Below are 26,685 nucleotides of genomic sequence, written 5' to 3'. Positions count from 1 at the left end.
TTTTTTTTTCTGGTGCCCTCACAACCTCCTCCCAGTTCCTATACTTGTTGAAAACCTGTAGTATAGTTTCCTGACATCTTAGTAAAAGCATCCCTAAACTGTAGTGCAAGCCATCACCTGGTTTAGCAAAGTTTAAAATCAAAAGATCACTCCCCTCAAATCCAAAGGGAAAAAAAACAATTTCCTGGATTCACCCACGTGATATGTCCCTTTGCAATCTAATCCCAATCCCTTTGCAGTGCAAACCCACCCCATTTGATAAACATTTTGGGAGACCAGACATACATGAGAAATCCTCTTAGATGTAACAACTAAATGTTGTGATGAGAAGGGAATAAGACAATGAATATTGTCTATTTAGGATGTCTTCTACAATATTTGATCATAGCATGACCTCATCTTAAAAGTCAAGTTCAATCAGAATATCTGTGTATCTAAAAGGTGGGTTGCTTTTATCCACAGTTAAATATATTAAATCCCCTATGAGTACTTAATGTAATTGGGAATTGGCAAAAACATCAGGATGTCTTTCATTAAACAGGCTACTTAAATGTAGGGTATTCCATAAGGTCATGGGAAGGCAAATTGTGAAATGAAAAATTCAGCATGTTATGTTTAGATGGCTCAAAAATGAAAACTTAATCAAAAACTAGGGGGAAAAAAGTTTTGTTATTAGAACAGGAATTAGCATTACTGCCACTGCATCAAACTGGCACATACTTTTAATTGTTGTTGACTAGCTGTTATTGTTGCAAAGAGCAGATGATGCTGTTGCTTCATCAGCTGGAACAAGTAGTAATACATTTCAGCATTTTCCTGAGATTGCTCTAACTTTGGTTCACAGTCCTCAAATCATTTCTATTACTTCACTGGAAAGTTTCTTTCCAACATTCCTGAAATCAAAGTGGTTGGCAGTGGTGAGAAGATTGAAAAGACAGTCAATAGCTTCAGTAGCTCTTCCTACTTCAATGATTTTTTGAGCAATATTGTTGTCCTAAAACCCCAAAGATCTGACATACTAATACATATGGAAAACACACACCTGACCTCTTATCCAATCACACTAAATTGGTAGGCAGAGGGTTTTTTTACTGACCTTTATTATGTATGCAGCCTTTTGAACAAAGTGCTTAGGCTAACTAAATGTGCTTCTTGCAAAACTTGAGACTGACCTACTCAGTTTCTGCTCTATATAAAAAAGTTTGATAAAAACCTAAATCTGGGGTGATTAACTTTTTGTGTCTGTTGATGGCCATATTCCTCAGTGTAATCTGTTCAGAAAGGCACAGATGGTGGCAGAAAGTAACATTCCTCCATAGTAGCTGAATCTTTCTCCTGCAATTTGGTTTTGTAATTGAGCTTAGTACTGTATTAATTCTGTGCTGCTGGTTGGACATCTCTATCTTAAGCATGGCTTAATGTATGTATGTATGTATGTATGTATGTATGTATGTATGTATGTATGTATATCTTCTACGAATATATATTTTTTACAAACTTCTAAGACCCAGCTGATACATCTCAGTCCTTGGAGATTGGCAAGATTTTCTGTTGTGGGGAAACACAATAATATTGGCAAAAGCAGGCTTAATTGGGCCAATATTGGGGTTAGAGTGTTGTGTGAGAATATGAAAAAGCAGTTAATTGACCCAGCCAACTAACTCCGGCAAGATAAAATTTAGCCCCAGGCTGACCCAGTTACACACAGGGTTAAACTAACTCCATCCAGTTTGTTGTGGGAATAATAAAATCCAGTCAACTGCATAAGAAGTCATACAAGGGGAACTGCTGGAGAAAAAGAACAGTTGAGAAAGCAAACCTCTAATGCAGTGCTTCTCAACCTGAGAACATATGTTGGAGAATGGGAGTGAAAATAATTTGGAGTGGGAGCAGATATTTTCTCACAGCAGTTCTTTAACCTGTGTCTCATATAGCAGATTATTTAGAATCCCTGAATTTCAGCAAGAGATTGTTTTCTACCTGCAGTTACCTTCTTGTGACCAAGAAATCTGTAAAAAAAAGTATTGCTTTGTCCCTTATAGCAGGGGTGTCAATGTCACAATGTCATGTGATGTGACATATCTCGACTTTTTTTCCATTGTCAGCAATGGGGTGGGCGCGGTTTTGGCATGATGCATTCGGCCCGCGGTTTGACACCCCTGCCTTATAGCATTACCCTTACACTTCTGACAAACCTTTTGGTTGTCCCTGATCTATTAGCTTCTGGATCAGTCCTGTCATTTAATAAAGAGCCCAATTTTGGTCACAATTATATATCTGCCTGTACATTTAATCTTCTGGGTTTCTTTCCTTCTTGATGTCTATGAAGATTCTCATTCTCAGTTCTGAAGAAGCTTCTTGGATGAGAAGCAAAATGTCTTCAAGGAATAAACAAAGAAAGTCCAGTTGCCTTTTGGAAAGCACGTTTGGGTTTCCTACTTGAACTTAACCTTTCTTTTAAACACTCAGATTATATTACTGCTTAGCTCATGTGCTGTCATGGTTTTTATTCTGCAAGACAGTCCTGTATATGGAAATATATATTGTTTTTGAACCATGCCTAGTCTAGATGCCATCAAAATCATAAGGGGGTGCTCTGATATGATTTGAAAGGAGTGATACTGGTAATGTAAACAGGTGGTTCTCAACCTTTTCTTCACCAAGTACCCCTTTTAAATATTTTTGTGGCCACAGACCATGGCCATGTACCACCAAAACTTAACTCAAGATTTAAATCATAACATTTCTTCAAGCTTTCGCTGACACCCTGTGATGACATTGTGGCCCCCAGGGGTCCATGGACCACAGTTTGAGAACCACTGATGTAAACCTTAGCAAAACATCCCTTCTTTCAGGAGTTCTCCAGTAAAAGAAAATTTTGATGGTTTGTTAATATTCATGGTGTATTTATTTATTTGTTAAACATTTTTGCTGCCTATCTTGCCATAGGGCTACTATGGGTGGCTTAGCACAATAAAATGGAAAAAAATGATTTAAAATGTAAGCATAACAATAGCAAAGGAATAAACCAATAAAAATAAACAATGGAAGTACAATAATATGAAATTAAAAAGATTTAAAAAATAAATTAAACAGTTTCCAGCCATATTCTAGCCTTGCTGGCTGGGGAATTCTGGGAGTTGAAGTCCATCCATCTTAAAAATTGCTAAGCTTGAGAAACACTGCTGTAAAGGGTAAATTAATACATCAGTTTCTTTGGGAAGAATGCAGATGCTTCCTAATACAACTAGTACAATACAAAATTAGCCTGTGGCTGAATCCACAGTCCTCTGAGGTTGAATCATGAAAGAATTGTTTCATCTTCACTTATTATATTGGTACATAAGAAGGGATATATGAGAGAGGCTTTTTCAGGAACAAAGTTTGAATTTAGTGCATTCAAACTCAGTAAGGAGTCAATTTACTACATATTTCTGGGGACACTTTTTCACCACATCAAAGAATAACACATTAAAAGTGAGCAGTCTAGACTTAACTGGCACTCATCTCTGACTAGTTTCCCACCTGTGGTAATATATAGTATCTTTAAATTACCATTATGGCAGAACAAAAATCATACATGCACACAGCATTTTTAGGTAACCTAATCCCACATTTTACCCTTGTTTTAAAGTGATGGGGTGAGGGAAGGCTTAAATGAAATTTAATTTACTGTGATTATCATGGCCTGAAATCAATCTCTTGATCCAGGATGGAGAATCTATGGCCCTCAAAGTATCACCATGCTATGAGTTTCCACCTCATCATGGTTGTCAGGAACGTTAAGCTCGTTCTTGTATAGTTCTGTGTAATTTTGCCACCTCTTCTTAATCTCTTCCGCCTGTTAGGTCCCTGGCATTTTGGTCCTTTATCATGCCCATTTTTTCATGAAACGTTCTCTTCATCTCTCCAATTTTCTTGAAGAGATCTCTGGTCCTCCCTATTCTATTGTTTTCTTCTATTTCTTTGCACTGTTCATTTAAGAAGGCATTCTTATCTCTTCTAGCTATTCTCTGGAATTCTGCATTCAATTGGGTGTATCTTTCTTTTTCTCCCTTGCCTTTCGCTTCCCTCCTTTCCTCAGCTATTTGCAAAGCTTCCTCAGACAGCCATTTTGCTTTCTTGCATTTCTTTTTCTTTGGGATGGTTTTAGTTGCTACCTCTTGTACAATGTTGTGAACCTCTGTCCTTAGATCTTCAGACATTCTGTCTATCAGATCTAATTCCTTAAATCTATTTGTCACCTCTACTGTATAATTCATCAGGGATATGATTTAGTTCATACCTGAGTGGCCTAGAGCTTTTCCCTACTTTCTTCAGTTTAAGCCTAAACTTTGCAATGAGAAGCTCATGGTCTGAGCCACAGTCAGCCCCTGGACTTGTTTTTACTGACTTCTCCACCTTTGGCTGCAGAGCACATAGTCAATCTGATTTTTGTGTTGACCGTCTGGTGATGTCCATGTGTAGAGCCGTCTCTTGGGTTGTTGAAAAAGAGTGTTTGCTATGACCATCGTATTCTCTTGACAAAATTCTGTCAGCCTGTACCCTGCTTCATTTTGTCCTCCAAGGCCAAACTTGCCTGTTATTCTGCTTATCTTTTGGCTTCCTACTTTAGCATTCCAATCCCCCATGATGATAAGGACATCATTTTTTGGTGTTAGTTCTATAAGGTGCTGTAGGGCTTCATAGAACCAGTCAATTTCACCCTCTTCAGCACTGGTGGCTGGGGCATAGACTTGGACTACTGTGATATTGAATGGTTTGCCTTGGATTCAAACTGAGATCATTCTGTCATTTGGGGGATTGTATCCCAGTATTGCTTTTCCTACTCTTTTATTGACTATGAAGGCTACTCCATTTCTTCTGAGGGATTCTTGCCCACAGTAGTATACCTGGTCATCTGAATTAAATTCACCCATTCCTGTCCATTTTAGTTCGCTGATTCCTAAGATGTCGATGGTCAGTCTTGTCATCTCTTTTTTGACCACGTCCAGCTTGCCTTGATTCATCGATCTTACATTCCAGGTTCCTATGGAGAATAAATCTTTACAGCATCGGACTTTCCTTTCACCACCAGATACATCCACAGCTGAGCGTCTTTTCGGCTTTGGCCCAGTCGCTTCATTCTTTCTGGCACTACTAGTACTAGCCCTCTGCTCTTCCCCAGTAGCATATTGGACGCCTTCTGACCTGAGGGGCTCATCTTCCAGCGTCATATCTTTTTGCCTTTTGGTACTGTCCATGGGGTTTTCATGGCAAAGATATTGGAGTGGATTGCCATTTCCTTCTCCAGTGGATCATGTTTTGTCAGAACTCTCTGCTATGACCTGCCCATCTTGGATGGCCCTGCACAGCATAGCTCATAGCTTCATTGAATTACGCAAGCCCCTTTGCCACGACAAGGCAGTAATCTATGAAGGGGTTTCTAGCTCTGCTATATAATTACAGGTTACTACATCAGATTTATTATTTTGGTTGCAACCAAATTTTATTGATAAAGAAATCCATGCTATTTCTCAACTATACAGTAAGTGTTGCACTGCTGATGTATTTATCACATTCTATAAAGGAATTACTGAAAAAAAGGGAAATCATTCCCCATTCATATTTGTAAATTTGAACTTGAGAAAAAATCCTCTCATACTATATTTTTAATGTTAAGCATTCAAATGTTTTGAATTTTCCTTAGAAAATGTCATATGTTAAAATGATAAAGAATCTCTGGCTTTACATGAGTGCTAAATTTACCAGTTTGAGAAGGGATGAACAGTTAAAGTTCACATAAATTTTATGAGAGTATAAAATATTCTTTATAAATTGGCCCAATTGTTACACACGTATTCCAATGTAGGTCAAGTAATCAATGATATTTTGGGGGAAATAGGCTTAACATCTTTTATTTTTAAATCTTCATATAAATCTATCCAATCTCATTCCAACAGATGGTAAAAGACTTTTTCAGTAGTTCATAATGCTGTTTATATATATATATTTTAAAAAATCCCATTTGATCTTTCATTGAACAATTCAAAGGTTCCATGAAAGATTCTAACAGTGCCAACCTGAACTAAGCAGTTGAAGCAATCTGATGACTTCTCAATATCTTTATAATTAATGAACTTATTTAGCTGAAAGGAAAAAAACATGGAAGGGAAAACTATTCACTTTCCATTTATCTTGGCCTGTTGTAGCTTTAATGAAAGATATAGCCAATCTGGTAATATTTTTGGTTTTTAAATCATTTTGGTCCATTAGGGAAGAACAGTGCAATGTAATTGTTATAAAGTACCAAAACAATGACGTAAATTAATGCACTGAAAAATATTTGAGGTCAGTAGCATGCAGGAGGGACTTTTATTTCTACTTAAATAGCTGGCAGAAAGGCTATATCTCCGGTAGGAGATATAGGAACATAGCCAGCCGTACCAACAGGCTGAAAAATAGCTTTTATCCGTGGGCTGTTAGGCTTTTAAATGGGACATAATCTTATGCAGAATTGACTTGGGAGGCCGGTGTGTGGTGTAGTTGGTTCACATGGTGTGGTGGGATGGAGGGTTTGTCGTCACTGTGTGTTGGGGGGAGAGAGCACGGGGGGGAGGCTCAGCTAATCTCAATGTACACATGTTGTACTTTGACAATAAAGGTTTATTATTATTATTTCCTTCCTTCATGATAATTGGCAAGTGGGTAATTCTGTTCACGTTGTCCTTCATGCTTTGTCCTTGAATTTTGGGGAAATGTTTCATTCTGTTCAGGCAATCTTTATATGAATTATGTTATAATTATACAATATACAGTAGAGTGTTTTTAAGCAATCCCAGAAAACTTTGGCTATTTGGTGGATAACCAATACAATAAACAAAAAGGATCTTCTGCACAGTTGTTTGGCTGGTTTGGTGTAGTGGTTAAGGTGCTGCCCTAGAAACCAGGTGACTGTGAGTTCTAGTCTTGCTTTAGGCGTGAAAGCTGGTCTTGGGCTTTTATGAAAGACTTGGGCCAGTCACGCTCTCTCAGCCCAACCCATCTCACAGGGTTGTTGTGAGAAAAAAGAGGAGGAAAGAGTATGATGTATGTTCACTGTTTGAGTTACTTATAAAATAATAAAGGTGGGATAAAAATCAAATCAAATAAATACATTTGGCTGTTCTACCCCCCACTTCTCACAATCAAAGACTGCATGTTTAAAGCTAGTGGGATAGCTCTAGTAAAATCCAGGATAGCTAGTTTTATTTTCTCCACTACTGACATGAAATTGCTTTGTGAGCATTGTTTTGTGTGTAAAGGCAGACCAAACATAACAGCAGACTTTCTCCAGATTGTTATGGTGGGTTATTTATGGTTTTAATTCTCAATTAGCCCTGTTAGGCAAAATGTTATTTATTTTCCAGCACAATTTTAAGTGTCCTGGTTAACCTGATACAATTACCTAAAGAGAAAAAGGGTTTTGTTGAAAAATAGCATAAGAGTCAACTCTTATTATTTTTCAGCAGGAAAACCTTTCTCTTTATAATAATCAGTTTCTCCAGTTTCAGTTAGGAAAACCATTACAATATCCAACTGAGGTGTTTTTTTTTTAAAAAAACTTGGGTTTATGTACGAATTACTGTAGATTAGGGGTGGGTGGGTGTGGCAATAGGTTGTAATATACAGGATGAACTAGGTCTGTTAAAATTCAAATGGATAAAATTGTGCAACATGTTTAAGCTTTGCATTTTTTTTTAAAGAAACTAACACGTTGTATGAACACATGCCACAATCCCTTTTGGCTAGTATACAATTCAATGGATTGTGTGTGCCCACAAAATGGGATAAACTACTAAGAAAATGAATAACATGAATTTGGCCATTGTAGGTTGTTTGGGGCTCTATAGCAGGGCTTTTCAACCTTTTCACCCATTGTACCACTTTTAGGATATGGCAACATCCGAGTACCACCAGAGGCCTAGCAAGGTGTCAAAAACTTGACCAAAAAAAAAAAGGAAAAAAGTGAAGTAGTACAGGCAGTCCTTGACTTACAACAGTTTGCTTAGTGACTGTTTGAAGTTACAATGGCACTGAAAAAAGTGCCCCCCAAGCCACAGCCGAGCAAGACACCTGCCTGCTTGCACGGCGGCACTCTTCCTCCTGTCCGAAGTTTTCATTGTTGTGAGCATTTCTGTTGAGGATTGGCAGCGGGGGTGGAGTGGGGGTTTGGTTTTTATTCCCCCCTTGTCTGCTGGGTAGTTGCAGCAGGTTTTGGTCACTTCACATGACCCTGGGACACTGTGACTGTCATAAATATGAATCAGTTGCCAAGCATTTGAATGTAAATTGCAAGACCCTGGAGATGTTGCAACATTCCAGCTGATTGGCGCTTCTTCTGGGCTCAGCAGAAGCACCGGGATCAGCGCCGAGCTCCAGCTGGAACCTGGTGCTGATCCTGGCGCTTCCATTGAGCCCTGACAGCCCTGCAGCTCCAGCCGTCTTTCGCTCAGGCTTGTGCGGTGCTGCCACTGGTTCAGTTCATTCCCGTCCCCCGCTACCACTTTTCTAGGATGGTTGCGTACCACCTGCCAGGTGCCAATCTACCACAGGTGGTACCCGTACCACTGGTTGAAAAGCTCTGCTCTATAGATCTAAAGCAGGGATTCTTCTCTGGAATTTATGGACAGATTTTCAGGCAGAGAATGGAAAAATAATTACAACTTTGTTTTTACTAACCTCTAAGTCAAATGTAGCATTTCACTGAAAAAAATTAAGTTTTCTTACTGAGACCAAATAAAAGCTTAACCTGAAATGTGTTTTTTTAAAAATAAAATTTAATTAGAACTTGCTTGTCTTTTAAACATAATTATTGCTTTGCTACTGATTTAAGGTATTAAAGAAGCACATGTGTTACTATATTACTTATAAGTTACATTTTAATAATTTTATAACTATTGGAGAACAATTTGTTTCTTGTTGCAATACAATCTATAGCAATGCAATTTATGCATTTAAATTTCTCTCGTTATTTCCAAGGAAAATCTACATGTAGCAATAGAACCACCATTTTAAATTACAAAATGTAATTTTAATTACAAATGCTTAGTTTCAAATACAAAGTTAAGTTCCAGTTGCCTTAGGTTATAATGTGCATTTTATTAGGCAGCAAATCATATTAGTTTATATAAACGTATCACAGATTATACTTTTAGATTTGTTTCCTGAAACAAGATGCCATTTTTGTGAAACAGGTAGCGCTTCCAGCCAAGACTAAATTGGGATACTTTGTCCCAACCCATTTAGCAAGAGATTGCAGTTCAGAGCCAGGACTACAGTTCTGCTAACTAAGAAGGCCGTACTTCAGAGATTCCTTGAACTTCGATATTGCAACATAATGGCCATCTTGGCTTCTGTTATATAGAGGATGTGTTAGTAGGCCTCAAACAAATTTAGGCGGGGTGATGCAGAAAGACAGTCTGAGGGACGCTTCAATAACATTTATTTTATTCCAAGTAGAAAAGTCATATCTAATAGCAGTCAGGACAGATGGAATGGAACAATAGTAATGCATTGGGTTTAAATGTTCCAGTGAAGAAACATAAACGCAAAAACCATAAACTATTTTGGATTTTTGTTCATATGCACGTTACAGCACACCAGTTCATTCTTGGTTTCTCTTGATCACAGAAGATACTTCAGTAGCCAGAAATGCATTAGGAGGGGTGAGAATAAGGATAGATTTCAACCAGACTCTCAAACAAACTAGGATCTGTAAGTACTGTACATTTCAAATGCCAGAATATATTTTTAATGACTAATTAGGACTTCCAGCTCAGAGATAATTAACAATACTGAAAACATTTTCTATTTTTGGGAGAAACAGAGCACAATAAAATATTGGAGACGGGGTGTGTCAAATATCTGCTTCTTATATTTTAATGCATTCTATCAGATTCAGGTTTAGCACTTTGTGAAAATGTGGTTCATATTTGCACACTTACAAAATACTTAAAATCTATTATGGTCTTTAGTGAAATTAATATGATTGATGAAATTTGCCAAACTCTGAAAATATATGCATTGTTTAATACATGAAGGGGCCTAGTAATTTTTTCTTTAAAAAAAATCTAGAAAGATATCTCTCCTCTCTAATCATTCTTTAGTAAGTTTCTCTATAAGAAGACTAATGGGTTTTGGAAAAAGACTGATGAGTAAATGGCAGACTTTTGAAATAATGTAATGTTGTGGGTTGTTTAGTTATAATTTTCCTTCAATTTATCAGTACTTTGTTATCACGTGAAAAGTTAGGAAATTATGTCTTTCTAACAGTGTTCAGAATTTGTTCATTTTTATATATTTTACATCTTCTGTATACTGAATTCACTGTAATTCTCAAGAAGAAAATTTTATAACAAGGAAAGACCACATATGCTTTGCCAGGCAGGATAACAGTGATACAATCTGCTACTATCCAAAGGTTATATTTGCAAATGATGGTAAATGGATATTGTAAGAAAAAAAATGAGAGGCTGTATAACAACATCTAGTGGCTTGCCAAAACAAAATGATGCCCGTTCATTTCAAACAAACGGCATTCCCTTTTGTCCTGTCCTTCTTCCTGTCACTCCCATTTCCAACTCTTAAATCATGGAACAAACGAAATGTGTGCACTTATCCCAAAGGCAGAGTATGGTGCTTTGAATTCTACACCATGGAGACATGGATCAGCATTCAATGAATTCTGAACAGTTACCAGGAATAAACATAAAAATAATCCTTGTAATTTACAAGATTATCTACTATCCAAAGTTAACCAGGGTGGCATTATTTAGATGGAAAGGTATGAGTCCAGTCCCATCTTCAGCTTCACCCTGAATATTCTTAGGACAACATTTACCCAAGTCAAAGACACCACATCTTATATAACGTAATGACCGTTTTACTGAACTGGGCTTTCAGTCTACGTTCTATACAAAATGAATATATTACTGTGCAAAGCTGCTGCTTTTAGAGAATACCTCGTATGGCTCAAGAAATTCAGGAAAGCGTGTTACAAGTTTGTACATCAGCATTTAACAGAGAGAAAGACTAGACAGTGCTTTTAAGGAAAAGTGAAATATTTTCCCACCAAGGACAACATCATTAGTCGCTAAATGAAGATTCACTATCAGAACTTTCTCCTGCATTTGTCTCATCTCCCCATGCAGGCACTGGAGCATCTGGCGTTCTGAAACAAAAAGGCAGGATATCTCAACAATGTGAGCTTTAAGTCCTCAGGCATTTGGAACCTAGAAGAGTGGCTTCATATACAGTAGTGGCCAAAATTGTGGAAACCTTTTGTGAAAAGTGTATTTTTGAGGTTTGATGGCTAATAACACCACTTTTTTTTGGGAGTAGTACCATAAAATTATATATCAATGGAAAGAGAATTTAATCAAGAACGTAATGCAACAAAGTTTGTTCAATTAACTATACTGTATTCTATGAAAAGTTATAGCCAAATAACCAGAAAAAGGAAGCACAACTTGCTTAGGTTGATATCAAGTAGCTTTCCTTCATCTGATTGTAGCCAATGAGCATGAGTGTTTAGAGAGCCAATCAGGTGTCATCTTGCTTTGGGAATGAGCCAATCAGATCACAGTAGGATTCAGTTTCTGATGTCATGTATTGAAGCTGAGAGGAGGACATTTGTCAGTGTGTTATGTGATCGCTATCAAGTTGGTTGGGTTTTTTTGTGTTCTTTCATTTAGTGAGCTTGTAAAATGTAATAAAATTAAAGCAATGGTGCAAAGAGTTGACTGGTTGCCCAGAAAGCGATGTAAAGTAGTATTATTAAGTGAACAAGGCTACAGTTATAAAGAAATTGGAAGAAAAATTGGTGGAAACTTAACCAAAGGTGGCATTTCTACTGTACACTTTTCCCAAAAGGTTTCCACAATTTTGGCCACTACTGTAGGTGGAAAATGACTTCTGGACCTGAGAAATTGGATAACAGCCTGGGCTCATACAATATGTTAAGTGATATTTATAAATTACATTATAAATGTAATTATACTGTGAATCAGGGGTCCCCAAACCCTGAGCTGTGACCCACTACTGGGCTGTGGCCTATTTAGAATTGGGCCAGTTGAATGGCCGGCTAGAGTGCATGTGTGCTTGCACACGGATCAACTTACATGAGTATGCGTGCCAACCCATTGCTCACGTGGCCCAGTTCCCTTTTCCCCTCCCAGCCAGGCTGCCAAACAGCAAAGGTTGGGGAATGTTGCTGTACATAACAAATTTAAAGCCAAACAAATAACATTATGATGTAGCATATTGTGTGAATCAGGTCACCACCTACCTACAATCATCAACTGTATGAAATTAATCGATAAAATGCTCACTAAGCAAGAAAAGCATCTGTATGGCAATACAGTGGAGGGAATTATTATATAAAAGGTTTTTCTCTGGATGTAAAATCCAGGAAGGCTAGATAACTGGTATTGTGAAATGGCTTAAATAAGCAAATTGGAAGGTGCCAAGTTCACATATTGCTTAGTTTAGGTCAACTTTCAGTTAACTTCATTGGTTGATTTCATAGAGCTGTTGGCAGGCTCACCGAGCCTTCCAAGAACACTTCATAAATTCAAACTACTATTCCTATTTCCACATAATTCAAGAGAATATTTCTCAACCGGTTGGGCACAGCTGTACAACTTTTGTTCTTCTGAGGACTGTATTACCTCAGGAGAAATCTTGGGAATTGGGACAATGCATGCAAATATCAGCTCCATTTAGGTTCCATGTAAATAATGTTTAAGCAAAACAGATATTGCTACTTACTCAAGAAGATCCGGGTTTAATCCTTCAGAAATCATTTTGTTTCTTATTGCCATAACAGGAACACCCTAGGGAAGCAAAAAAAAAAAATAAATGACAGAACTTAGAACATAGCAGATGCACTCCAAACATAAGCATCAATAAAAACTTTTAAGAAAGAAGCCCTGGATGGATACAATTACTTAGATTACCAGTGACAAACTTTGTTTTGATTGATTTATAGGCACCCTGTCCAACCTGTTGCTTATGCTGCAAGAGTTTAATGGCAGCTATGATGGAACCCAGTCATACAAAAAAAGGGATATACTTTTCCATTTAAAAACAATTCTGAACAATTTAATCCAGGATCCATAAAGACAGACTAGCCTTAAATTTTAAAAAAATCCCAGTATGATAGACATTGGATACATTCAAGTAAATCTTTCAAGAAGCTCAGTACTGCTTTTCAGGCACTACTTATAACTGTTGCATGATATGGGACAAAATTAAGTATCACTGTAAAAGCAGCTGGAATTTGGCAAGATGATCACAGAAGTGAAGCCAAGGTAAATCAAAGAGCTAATGCAGAAAGGACAGTACGAAATGGCCACGCTACAAATAAGTAATAGACCAAAATTCAACCTAATTTCTTCCCAAGATCCTACTATCATTTCAACCTTTTAAAATAGTCTTAGAGATCTGAAAGCCACCAGGTTAGATGAGATGACAGGATCACTTAATCCATCATTATAGTGGCACAATGCAATTTTTTTTAATCCCATTTATATCCCGCCCTTCTCCGAAGACTCAGGGCGGCTTACAATCTAAGAAGCACAAATCAACGTGCTTAGCAACAGCTTTCATTCTATGTATGTGCCTGCTTATTAGGGCTTTCGGGGGGCCCCAAGCGACATTTTTACAAAGTCAGCTTATTGCCCCCAACAATCTGGGTCCTCATTTTACCTACCTCGGAAGGATGGAAGGTTGAGTCAACCTTGAGCCTGGTGGGACGCGAACCTAATTGCAGGCAGCTGGTGTTACTTAAGGAGGCATTAGCCCACTGCTCTACCAAGGCTCCACCAAGAATACTACTTGTGTTCCCAAGCATCATGTAGCAGTATTTTTATCTAAGATATATTTACAGCAAATGAACAATACTGTTTATTTCACCATGAGACATGGTTCAAAGGCACCATTTTAAAAAATCAAAAACAAAAACAAAAAACAACCAGAACTTTATTTTCCAACTGATGTGACAATACAATAGAAGCTATGCCATCACTGGAACCAGTTTGATTGTGTAAGAAAATGGCAGCAGTAGCAAGATTCCAGGCAGAGAATAATCTTGACCTGACCTGACAGAATAATCTTGTGTTCCATAGCTGAAATGCACCTACACTAGAAGACACATAGTGGAACTATCCTTTCCAATACAGTTGGCTAGTTGCAGTTAGTAAAAAAAAAAAATAATCTAGCTTCTCATTAAATCTTAAATTTAAATCAGAGGCCTCCAGAGGCCTTGGTTTGCGGACCAGAAACAAAGGGGGAGAGAAGCATTTTACGTGCGTGTGCACGCACGGACACAAACAGGGACACAAGCAGATGCAATGCAAATGGGGTGGTGCTAGCGCCCATGTGATACTTTCTAGCGTCACGCCGGTTTTGCTGCTTGGGCGCTGGCATCGTCCCATTTTTGTGCTGCATGGTGCCCGGTTTTTGCACCACCTGCCACCTGGTTTTCACACATACACACTGGTATTTGCACTGCCCATTTGGTTTTTATACTGCCCATCACCCGGTATTTGCACTGTGCACCTCCTGGTTTTCATACCACATGCTGCCTGGTTTTTACACCATGCGCTGCCCGGTTTGCTGTTTTCATGCCATGCGCCGCCCGATTTTTGCACCACCTGTTTGCACGCTGTGCACTGCCTGTTTCCCATTTCTGTGCCATGCGCCACCCAGTTTTCACACCACGCGCTGCCCTGTCTGCATAGCAGTAGCACCCTATTTTTGCTGTGTAGCACCCCGTTTGCATAGCGGTGGCAGCGCTAGCATGAGTGGGGGTGAGTGCGCGCACACATGTACACGCACTGGCCAGCCTGTTCTGCAGCCCAGTGGCCAGTAGGCGACGGACCAGTAGTAGGTCATGGCCCAGTAGCAGACTGAAGGTTGGGGACTCCTGATTTAGATGACAATCTAGACCATTCTTGTGTTTGTATTTATGTGAAGGTTACACATTATCAATACTGTATCCTTTCATGTTACAAAGGTAAACTACCATCTGAATAGAAAGTATCAATGATAGTATATCATTTAAGGTGCTGGTACTTACATTTAAAGCCCTACATGGCTTAGGCCCGGGATATTTGCAGGACCGTCTGCTGCTGGGGATGACTTCCCATCGCCCAGTGCGCTCACACAGAGAGGGCCTCCTCAGGGTGCCGTCGGCCAGACAATGTCGGCTGGCTACCCCCAGGGGGAGAGCCTTCTCTGTGGGAGTGCCATCCCTGTGGAACCAACTCCCCCTTGAGCTCCGGATGGCCCTGGATCTCCGGTCCTTTCGCCGCGACCTCAAAACTTTCCTTTTTCATCAGGCTGACCTGGATTGACGACGGGTTTTTAAAATGTTTTAATTTTTAATTGTTTAATTAATTTATTTTGGGGCTGTTTATTTAATTTCTTTTAACTTTTGTATTGTTGTTTTTATTGTTGTTAGCCACCCTGAGTCCTTCGGGAGATAGGGCGGCATATAAGTCCCAGAAATAAAAAAATAAATAAATATCATTGTATCAATGATAGCATATAATGTTCAACTATTCTCAGCAATTACTTTCACTAATTTTACAGCATATTTTCTCTCAAAGAAATTTTGATAAGCTACTTTTATTTAGCTTTCCCCTACAATTTCTAAGAAAATGGTGCTCAACTCAGAAAGGCCTATCTGAATTCTAGCAGCACAACATCCATCCACGGGAACAATATGAAGTCAAAGATCTCTGCTAGAGATGTTCGAAGGGAAGCTATTCCCATGTTTCTGCTGACAAAGTTCAAATAGAACATTCTTTTGAAAAGAGAGAGAGAGAGAGAGAGAGAGAGAGAGAGAGAGGGAGAGGGAGAGAGAGAGAGGGGGACTTATTTCCAAGGTTTATTGGAGGTCTGCAAAGATGTAAGAGACCTTGATTTTGGTTGGTTTTGGCATGGAACCCAAGTACTTTGGGCCAAGGTAAGTACAATATTTTACAAAGAAGAGAGTAAAAACTTAATGTTCAGAGAAGTTTCTCTGTACTGGTGTCACTGAGGAAAGCAATAGAGTGGTCAAGACTAACACGGCAATAGCCATGCTGATGTGATGATTTAATATTTTCCCTTACATATCTGTATTTGAAGCTCTTTGCCCTAATATAAAACTAGCTATCTCCAATAAAAACAATTAAACTCAGCAGTTTAAGAGTGGGAATTTACAGAGTTGTCATTACGGTTAGCACACAATTTTGCAATGGAAAATGTAACCTGAAATACAAAGACTAAATTGTATTGGTGGCAGTGCTCTATTATTCAGAACTTCTTTCTTATGTCTTACAAATGGAAAATGTTACATGATGTTATTATGTAAACATTTTCCATTTGTAAACAGTGTACCATTTTTACTGGGGAAGAGAATCACAAATCTAAAGCTGAAAATTCCCCACAAAATTGTAAAAGGAAAGAACTTTAAAGGAAATTGTCATTTCAGAATTCTCCAGTGAAGTATATGTTGATAAACAGATATCTCAAGTTATACCACCGTGGAAATAACCATGGGAAAAATGGTTTATTAATAAGGTCAACATAACTTTTTGAAGCAGGAGGGGAAGCCTTACAAGGATTTTTTGGCATAGTTAAATAAGCCATGTATAAAATCAAGTATTTTAATATGTTTTAATTATGCATATATACAAGATACTTTCAACACCAAACAGATGGCTCCAGAATTGGAAACTATCAGTGTTCATTCCATTGCCAAAAAAAGGGTGACTCCAAGGATTGCTCCAATTACTGCACAACTGCCGACATCCTACCAACCTAGTAAGATTTTCTTTAAGATCACACAAGAATTTCTGGCACCAACCATTGAAAGGGAATTAACAGGTGTTCAAGCTGCCTTCAGAAGAGGTTGTACAACTCATACCCATGTTGCAAATCTACATGGGATCATGGGAAAGTCTCAAGAATATCAAAAGAATATCTATAATCTGCTTTATTGAGTATAAGAAAGCCTCTGATTGTGTTGATCATGACAGGTTGAGGGTCCTAATTGGTCAAACTGCAGCAGTTGCTGTACACAAATCAGGAAGCTACTGTGCAAACAACATATGGAGATGCGAACTGATTCATGATATAGCAAGGAGGGTGGCAATATGCTGATGACACAACACTCCTCTCAGATACCAAAGAAGCCCTGAATCTGATCAAAAGGATTAAAGAAGAAAGCAAGGAATTTGGCTTCTTTCTGAACATCAAAATGACCAACATCAAATGTCTATTGCAAGGAATGGAAATGTTAAAATAATTGACCATGAAGAGATCAAATGTTTTAATCCCAGAAACTGTCAAGGATAATATGAAGGATGGAATGGGTAAGATGAAACACCGAAAGTTATTTACTTGCCAATAATTTTATCAAACAGAGAGATAATGCTAACGTGATTGATAATTAAATATTAAAGGAATTGTATCACATGACTAATGTACGAAAATTATATTCTAGGCCTTACTTAAAGGTTAGCTTAAGATTTATGAAACAGGTGGAGACACTGTTCCAAATGAAAGGTCATTTACTTCCAGGCCCACCTTTACACAGAGAACTACTGCATTATGTATCAATTTAAAAATGGAAAGTTCTGTTTCCTAAGGCTCTGCGTTGACTTGGTTACTGCTACAGAGAGCTCTTCTGCTTTTACTCTGAAGTTTACCCCAAACATTTGAACTTATTGCACTCATCTTGATAACAGCTCCACATGAATATCTACCATTACCAACACTGCTTCAAATTTTTACTGGAACTGTAGTAAAACCAATTCTTTGGTTATTAGATTAGAATCAGATTCATTTCTCTGTGGTCAAACTATTAGAGCTCTCCTTGCTTTGAAAAAGATTCAGAAGCATTCGGGCCCTCATATGAGCATCTCTTTGCTTCATACTGAATGCCCACAAATAGCAGCATATTTTTCCCCAGGCTCATTCAGAAGCCTGAAAAGACTTAGAATTTCTTTAGAAAATTAATACTAGGATTGTATGAAGTCCAGAGCATTTCTTCCAAATCATTATCAAAATATGGACCTGACAACTGTGCCAAGAAGTCGTAAAATAGGGCAAAATTCACTTAACAAATGTTTCGCTTAACAGAAATGTTTGGCTCAATTGTGGTTGTTAAGTTGAGGGCTACCTGTATTTGAAATAGGCCAATATTTGTTATATTTGCTACCCCAAACGCAGAGGAAAAGGTGTAAGACAATAAAGGGGCCTGGTAGAATATCCTAACAATCCTTCTAAATGTGAAAGGTTTACACTGAAACCTGATCCAAGGGGAGCTGTTGGATACACTCATACGGAATTAGACAAAAATATGCCTATTTATTCCATTTAGTTTCACTTTGCCAGGATTATGGATTATTTTCATTTTAAACATTACTTTATTCAAGTTGAACTCTTGTTCATATTTTGCACATTTTTCGGCATCAGAAGACATTAAAAAGAAAACCGCTGGCTCAGTCAAAGCTTGTCTGTTTCACTAGGAGTTCATTTGTGAGCAAGTAATAGAGCCAAAAGCAAATTATATGTGATAGAATAAATGAAACGAAATGCAACTTGTTTTCCGGGACAAGCATGGCCAGCACCGATGGGAAGAAAATTAAAGCTAAACTGATTTTTAAGTTGGCTATCACAAATAAACACTGTTGGACTAAAACAATTACAGGAACTATTGGAGAGATTTCTTTATACACTAAACAGGACAGAGTAATTCATGATCGTGCATACAGTATATATATATATATATTTGGCACATAATGAAAAGTCTGTATTTTTAATAATGACGGATAACTGTGCTTTTGGAACAGCGAGACATAGAGGGAAATTGTGTCTCAATATTTATGTCTCTAATATTAATTAGTATAGAAAATCAATTTCTATACTAATTTCCATGCTAAAAACTTGTAAAATTCAACCTACATTCACAACTGACTTCAAAAGACAAAGTTTAGTTTAAAGAAAGCTTCAGGGAATAGAAACCCAAATGTTTATGATAAAACCTGGTAAAATAAATGTGACTTACCACTTGAACCATTTTGAGGTATCTGGCATAACGTGGATCCTTTGCTACAGTGGTGATGTTTTCACTAGTTCCATCTGTCCTCTGTTGCCCCAACTCAGGTACACTGGTCTGCAATACAACAAACAGTGCATATCAGTCGTCACAGGTCCTTAGACTTTACCATATTTGGACATCACATTAAGTTAATTTTTTTTATAGCTCTACCAGTAACTTGAAGTTTGATTGGGCCTGTTCGGCTCCTCCCGCCAGGGTAGCAGTTATACAAACCTGAATAGCGATGCCTATGAATCAAGAATTACTTTTTAAGATAACTTAGCTGACTGCAAAAAGCTATGCAGGGTTGGACCTGCTTGGGATCTTAGTGCACCCCAAGGCAGTTGGTGACAGTGGGGAACTGAAGATGCATCCCAGACAAAGGCAATGGCAAACTACTTTCCCATTGGACTTACTAGGCAAGTGTCACCAGAAGTCAAACTGGAGTCAAAGGACATTAATCTTTTGAATCTAAAGAGAAGCAAGCCTAAATTTCCAGTTCACGCAAAAGGTAGCAAATCAAAGGATGGATATTTCTGGATTATTTGGCTAGTTCCCAAAACCAATGAGAGCAAACAAACAGCTTGCACCAATGATTTGGTTATTTTCAAATAATTCTGATTTTCTTGACTTTTGAGTACAGTCATATTGTGTTTTAGAAAAACCATTTTACCTCCACACTAGGTGATACATTTGTTGTCTGTGGATCCACCAACGTTTGTGAGACAGAGCCATTCATAACACTGGTGTTTGAGACCTCATCTTCTAGGCCAGGCACAGAAGATAACTGAAGATGGGACACATCACAGACCAATGATATTTTAATATTGAGCATACAAACTTTTCATCAGTAATACAGCATCTGATAAACATTTCTCTTCTATCAAAGTTTCAGAATGTGTAGTTCCATGATGCTAGTACTGTCAGACTTTACATATGTCCAAATTTTTACCTCCACTTTGTGCTACTGAATGTATCTATTTCCTATCTGTTCTTTACTTTTCTTAATACTGAACAAATATGTGTTCATTTTTGTTTGTAGACAATCATGATCTAAATGAAATCTACCCTCACTACCCTACAAATTATATATTTACGAAAGTTTAAACTACCACATAAAAAGAAGCATATCAGGAACAAACCTTTGCATCCAGAATATTGAGCAAAGTCTCAATTTGCTGAATACGGAGGGAAAGTGCTGACAATTTCTGGGAATAAGGAAGAGAAATATTACTCAACAATTTCCTCAGCATTGTTTAACTCCTCCACATTTTCCATCCAGTAATACTTAGCTCTTTCCCATCACCCCAATCCATCTCCCTGAAAAGCAAACTTATTGCTTCGGTCTTTTGGAGTCTAATACGAAACATATTAGACAATGAGCCTGTCAGTGCTATTTATTTACGCAGATGGTTTGAAATAACTGATTACACTGTGATGTTCAGCTGATTTCATATACTACTATGCTAATATTCATTCCATTAACAAATAACATGATCGCACATGTTACATATTGACATATGATTATATATATCCTTCTTTATCAAGCTTTGCTAAGAAATAATTTTAAGACTAACTAAAAGACACTAACTCAGCAACTGTAATTCAAAGCAGTCAACTCTTGCAGATAGCCCTTATTGAACTATGCGTCCCTGAATGCTCAGATTGCACCACAAGACATTTAGAATACCCTTAATTACCCTTAAAAGGTTTATAGTGATTTATCTAATAGGTTTTAACAGACAACCCCAATAGGCTTCTAGGCAAAATCCAATTGATGGTTTAGAATTCTTTTTAATTAGTGACAAGTACAGGTAAGCAATACAACATTCCTGGACAATTTGGAGTTTATAGAGAAACAAAAACCTCAAGATATCACTGAATATGACAAAGTCATGTTAACACATTAAAAGAATGACAAAATTCTAACAAAAAGTCCCTCAGAAACTTACATTAACTCTCTACACTCTGAATTTTCCATTTATTTTTCATATCCACAAATAAAAATGTATTGTTTCTCCAAAAAGATTAATATGGTGACATGGTGATGAAAAGTGATAACTACCTCTTGTATAATGCAGTAAAGGATGAAAACCAAGTTTCCAGAAATATTCCCCAAAACATTGCATGCCAAAGCCTAGCAAAGCCTACTCTGAATACAGAGACATTTTCATGTTTTTTCCACTGGCAGATTATTCTTTCTCTCCATTTTTTTTAACCTTTTTATGGTAGAGAATGAGAAACGAAATTGTTTCTGTACCAAGCATGCATTATAGAGAAATGTAGTATACACAGTTGGAAAGTTACAGTATGGCATGTACTACCTCCTCGCAAATAGTTGAAAATCGATTCAGGAACTGAACTGTGTGAACCACAAATTGGTTTAGAAACGCCACTGTTCTCTTTTGTTGGATAGCTGGAACCTGCATTACATAAAACATAGAAAAAATACAATACCGAAGAAAGATCAGTTAATTACATGGAAAAATCACTGCTGTTTTCTTGACAAGATTTTTCACAAGTGGTTTGCCATTGCCTCCTTCCTAGGACCAAGAGAAATGACTAGCCCAAAGTCACCCAGCTGCCTTTGTGCCCAAGGTGAGACTAGAACTCAGGATCTCCCAGTTTCTAGCCTGATGCCACTACACCAAAATAGCTTCTTTAATATATCTCCAATATGAAACAAACATACTATCAAACATTTACATTCAAACTCTGAGACTGGCTAAGTCTTTGAGTGATAATTTATTATTTCAAAGCAATGTTCCATGATGCATAAAAGTATAACTATAACTTATAACTAAGTATATACCAAATGTGCAGTTTGTCATTTTTGCAGCAACTGAATAACCATATTCTCTTTTACCAGACCTATACATGCAAACATGGAAGAGCACAAGAATGAGACAGTCAAAAGTTTAAAAAAATAAAAGTGAATAACTTTTGAATCTAAGCCAAAACTATTTATTAGTGACACCGAATAAATAAGAGTTGTAAACCTCAGATTCTGAAATTGGCACAGGAAACATTTTGGAGATATATTAGTTTCACAGCACTGTTTTTAGACTGCTGTCAGAGAAGGAACTAGGCTAAAAATCATATCCTACATCTCTTAGTGCTTTTGTAATTAATGAGAAACAATGTAAGGAATTTGTTCATGGTCAAACTGAAAATTCACAGCAGCCACTGACTTTAATCTGGCATGCCTAATATATCCTTTGCAAAAGAAATGATTTATAAGCAGAAAAACACATTAACACAAAATTTCCCACGTCATAGCTTTTCTACAGAAATTGGTAACAACCATTTTAATAAAAAAATAAGGAAGTAATAAACCATTTCATTTTTTATTAGCTCAATTTTAAAGATCAGTCTACTTACAATAGATATTTATTACACAACGCTTAATCAATCAAACTGAATGCCTTATCAAAGATCCCCCCCTTGTTATATATGTTGGGATTTCTTTTCTTTCGTAGAATCAAACACTAAGATCTTTTCAATGTGAAAATTTTGGAAATTTTTTTAGATTTGTCTATTCAGGGAAATGAAGCAGTAGGCGTGAGCCTAAAGGGACTCCAGAAGATGGTAGAGGACAGGAAGGCCTGGAGGAACGTTGTCCATGGGGTCGCGATGGGTCGGACACGACTTCGCAACTAACAACAATAATTCAGGGAAAATTTTGTGGGCTTTGTTTAATTTAAATTTAAAGCATCTTAAAAGAGATTCAAACTTTTGTAAGTTTACCCATTATATTAACTCTCCTTACCCTGCTGTTTGCTTGATTAGCATAAAATACACACCAAATCAATTTAACTGGACAATATGAACTAGTATCTGAAAAGCACCAGATTTGGGAAAGTTGTCTTATACATTTTAATTATCTATTGAAAATTACATAGCCACCCATCTTATAATCAAGGCCCCCCGATTAAAAGTTAAAACATCATAAAAGCCATCGTCAAACTATAAAGACTAAATGCATTAAAAACAAAAACCTGGAGTCAAATCACATTTCTGAAATGCAGCCACAACTCATCGCAGTGCTTGGGAAAAAAGTCAGGTCTTCAAAGCTTTATGGAAGACCAGGAGAGTAGAGGCCAAATGAACTGGGAGGGAAGAGTGGGCAGGGGCTGCCACAGAAGAGGTACACTTTGAGATACCATGAGATGGCAATGTTTAAGGGAAGGAATTAGGACTATCTGATCTGGAAGGATGGACACATCCTTAGGGAAAGGCGCTCACACAGTTAACCTGGCCATATAGGGCTTTAAAGATGACTAGCTCTTTACATTCCACTTGGAAAGAAACTAGAAGCCAGTACAACTTGTGCAACAGAAGTGTTACATGAGTAAACCTAGCCCCCCCCCATCACTTTGCACATTGCTGCTTTCTGGACTAGCTGGAATTTCTGGGTGGTCTTCAAGGGTAGCCCCATATAGAGCACATTGCAGTAATCCAAACTGGAGGTGACCAAGGCATGAGTAATGCCCAGGGGGAGGGCCTTCTCAGTGGGTGCGCCTGCCCTCTGGAACCAGCTGCCCGTGGAGTTGAGGACTGCCCCCGACCTCCGTTCATTCCGCCGGGACCTGAAGACCTGGCTCTTCGAGCTCTCTGGCCCAGGCTGAGAATTTTAATTTTAATTTTAATTGGGGTTTTTATTCTCTCAGGGACTATTATAATCTTTTTAATTGTTTTTAATTTTTGTATTTCCTGTTTTAATTCCCTGTAAACCGCCCTGAGTCCTTCGGGAAAGGGCGGTATACAAATCCAATTAAATAAATAAATAAATAAATAAATAAATGAGTTACCGTGAATATGTATAGTGGAAACTTCTTCCTATTCAAACTTTATTTGAATGTAGGAACACTATGAAAACTGTTGGATCAGCTGTGGGTATTGGAAGATTGTAATGTTATTCTCTCTCCTAAATAGGTTGGCTCCTTGATTCATGTTCTGTGTAAACACAGTATAATCCTATAAATGCTATGGTATTTTATGATTTGTTTTTTAAAAAAATATTATAATATAGTGTCACCTTAACAATGAGATTGATGGCATATAAACTTAATAAATTTAATAAAATAAATGGTTTCAATCTGATTTACAGATGACAGGTATATATAGAGGTAGTCCTCGACTTACAACAGTTCATTTAGTGACCTTTCCAAGTTACAACAGGACTGGAAAGAAATGGCTTACGACCATTTTTCACACTTTTACAACCATTTCAGCATCCCCATGGTCATGCGATCAAAATTCACCCTAACTTGGCAACGGACTCACGTTTATGTTTGCAGTGTCTCAGGGTCATGTAATCCCCTTTTGCAACCTTCTGACAAGCAAAGTCAATGGGGAAGCTAGATTCACTTAACAGTGTTCCTAACTCAATACCTGCAGTGATTCACTTAACAACTGTGGCAAGAAAAGTTGTAAAATGGAGCAAAAGTCACTTAACAAATGCAACGTAAACTTTGGGCTCAATTGTGTTCCTAAGTCAAGGACTACCTATAGCACCCAGAATCAAAAATAAATGGAGTAGCATATGAGCCCCATAAAGAAATAAATCAATGCATTTACAGGTGGTATCCATTCAGAAATGACTCAAGGAGGTTTTCTCTCCTCTACCTAGATATATAATTACAGCTAAACTACTGTGAAGAATAACCATCACAACTCTTTGTGTCTGTCGTCTTTACAATCTTCAGCCCCCATTCAAGGCTGTTACAGATTTTGCTTCGACAGAAATTTTTTGCTTCTGCTTTCCCTGACGGAAATGGTTTTCTGTCACATTTAGAATAGAATGGAATAACAGAGTTGGAAGGGACCTTGGAGGTCTTCTAGTCCAACCCCCTGCTCAGGCAGGAAACCCTATAGCATTTCAGACAAATGGCTGTCCAGTCTCTTCTTAAAAACTTCCAGTGTTGGAGCATTCACCACTTCTGGAGGCAGGTTGTTCCACTGGTTAGTTTTCTAACTGTCAGGAAGTTTCTCCTTAGTTCTAGGTTGCATCCCTCTTTGGTTAGTTTCCATCCAATGCTTCTTGTCCTGTCTTCAGGTGCTTTGGAGAATAGCTGGACTCCCTCTTCTTTGGGGCAGCCCCTGAGATATTGGAACACTGCTATCATGTCCCCCTTCGTCCTTCTCTTCATTATTTATTTATTTTTATTTTTTATTTTAATTCCATTTATATCCCCGCCCTTCTCCGAAGACTCAGGGCGGCTTACAAGCTTAGCAGTAGCCTTCATTCTATGTATATGCCTGCTTATTAGGGCTTTCACACACACCCCCAAGCGGCATTATTACAAAGTCAGCTTATTATACTAGATCAGGGGTCGGCAACCTCGGCTCTTTTATGACTCGTGGACTTCAACTCCCAGAATTCCTGAGCCAGCATAGCTGGCTCAGGAATTCTGGGAGTTGAAGTCCACGAGTCATAAAAGAGCCGAGGTTGCCTACCCCTGTACTAGATATACCCAATTCCAGCAACCTTTTCTTTTATGTTTTAGCCTCCCGTCCCCTGATCATCTTTGTTGCTCTTCTCTGTACCCTTTCTAGAGTCTCCACATCTTTGTGGGCCTGCTCTGAAATCTTACTCCCGGGAGGGGCCCTTCTAACGGGATGGGGGAGGCGGGCAACGAGCCCCCAGCAGCTGATTTTTACGGGCAGGGACCCTTGCCCGGTTCTTCCTCTTCCCCACCCGACGCCAGCTGGAAGGGGCGGCTGTGGAAGCGGCCTTTCGGGACAGGCAGGAGTCGCTCAACGCATGCGGAAGACCAGGCCAAGCCGCCAATACCTTGGTCAGGTCGATGCCCGAACCTACGAGCGGCAACCCGTCTTCGTCCATCCCGGCGACCTCTCACAGCGTCGAGGTCGCGGCTGCAAACCTCCGCCCCGACCATCCCTCGCGACCTCTCTCACGGGAAGCTGTTCCGACATCCCCTTCGCCGCGTCAGAGCTGAAAGGAGGGCATCATGGGAACTGTAGTTCGGGTGCTCGAAGGTGGGCTCTTCCCGATGTGTTAATTCCCGCTCGCGGCTCCTTCTGCAAAACGTGGCTTTTGCTGCAGTGTTAATTACGAAGCTACTGACAGTAGTTCTCCGCTCAAACCGTATCAGTAAAGATAGACGGACTGGAAAAAAAAAACTTCAGAACCGCCAGTGTAAAAAGAAAAGTTAGACATTCAGTTGATAGGACGATATGTTGTTGTAATTTCGACACAATTCTTTATAGCAGGGGTTCTCAATCTCAATTCTGGGAGTTGAAGTCCACAAGTCTTAAAAGTTGCCAAGGTTGAGGACCCCTGCTTTATAGGGTGCAAAGGGAAAGTGAATTTGGGGCCAGCCAGCTGTATGAAAAATAATACTCTTGGCCATGTTCCCATTTTTCCTAAGGTTTTTTTTAAAAAAAAATATCTTTGTGTCCTTTTAAAAAAAAAAGGATGGCAAGTTTCAAGTTCCAGTAAGGAAAAAACAACAACACTCACTTCCTAATAAGCTCCTCTCTAAAGATAAGAGAGAAAGAGCGTTTCTTTTTAATTCTTGCAGGTCAGTATCTATTGTGTAGGATGT

At 38.3% G+C, this 26,685-nt stretch overlaps 2 protein-coding genes across 2 annotated transcripts in view; one reads left to right on the top strand and one right to left on the bottom strand.

Moving 5' to 3' along the window:
• Positions 1–17,088, top strand: part of DRAM1 (DNA damage regulated autophagy modulator 1) — a 48,206-nt gene extending 31,118 nt beyond the window's left edge. The window contains exon 6 of the mRNA XM_081330990.1: positions 17,049–17,088. The gene's annotated coding sequence lies outside the window, so the exon portion shown is untranslated. The remainder of the gene's footprint in view (positions 1–17,048) is intronic.
• Positions 8,883–26,120, bottom strand: WASHC3 (WASH complex subunit 3). The gene is made up of 7 exons (XM_081330991.1): positions 25,911–26,120; positions 21,439–21,537; positions 20,257–20,322; positions 19,788–19,901; positions 19,082–19,189; positions 12,790–12,854; positions 8,883–11,191 (listed from the first exon to the last, which is right to left on the bottom strand). The coding sequence occupies exons 1-7, from the start codon at positions 25,959–25,961 to the stop codon at positions 11,107–11,109; spliced, it is 588 nt and encodes a 195-aa protein (XP_081187117.1). The 5' UTR covers positions 25,962–26,120; the 3' UTR covers positions 8,883–11,106.
• Between the last annotated feature and the right edge of the window lie 565 nt (positions 26,121–26,685).

Source organism: Vipera berus (genome assembly GCF_964194415.1).
Source record: "Vipera berus genome assembly, chromosome: 6".
NCBI classification, from domain to species: domain Eukaryota; kingdom Metazoa; phylum Chordata; class Lepidosauria; order Squamata; family Viperidae; genus Vipera; species Vipera berus.
The sequence above is the reverse complement of the archived record's forward strand: the minus strand, read 5'-3'. Positions and strand labels throughout refer to the sequence as shown.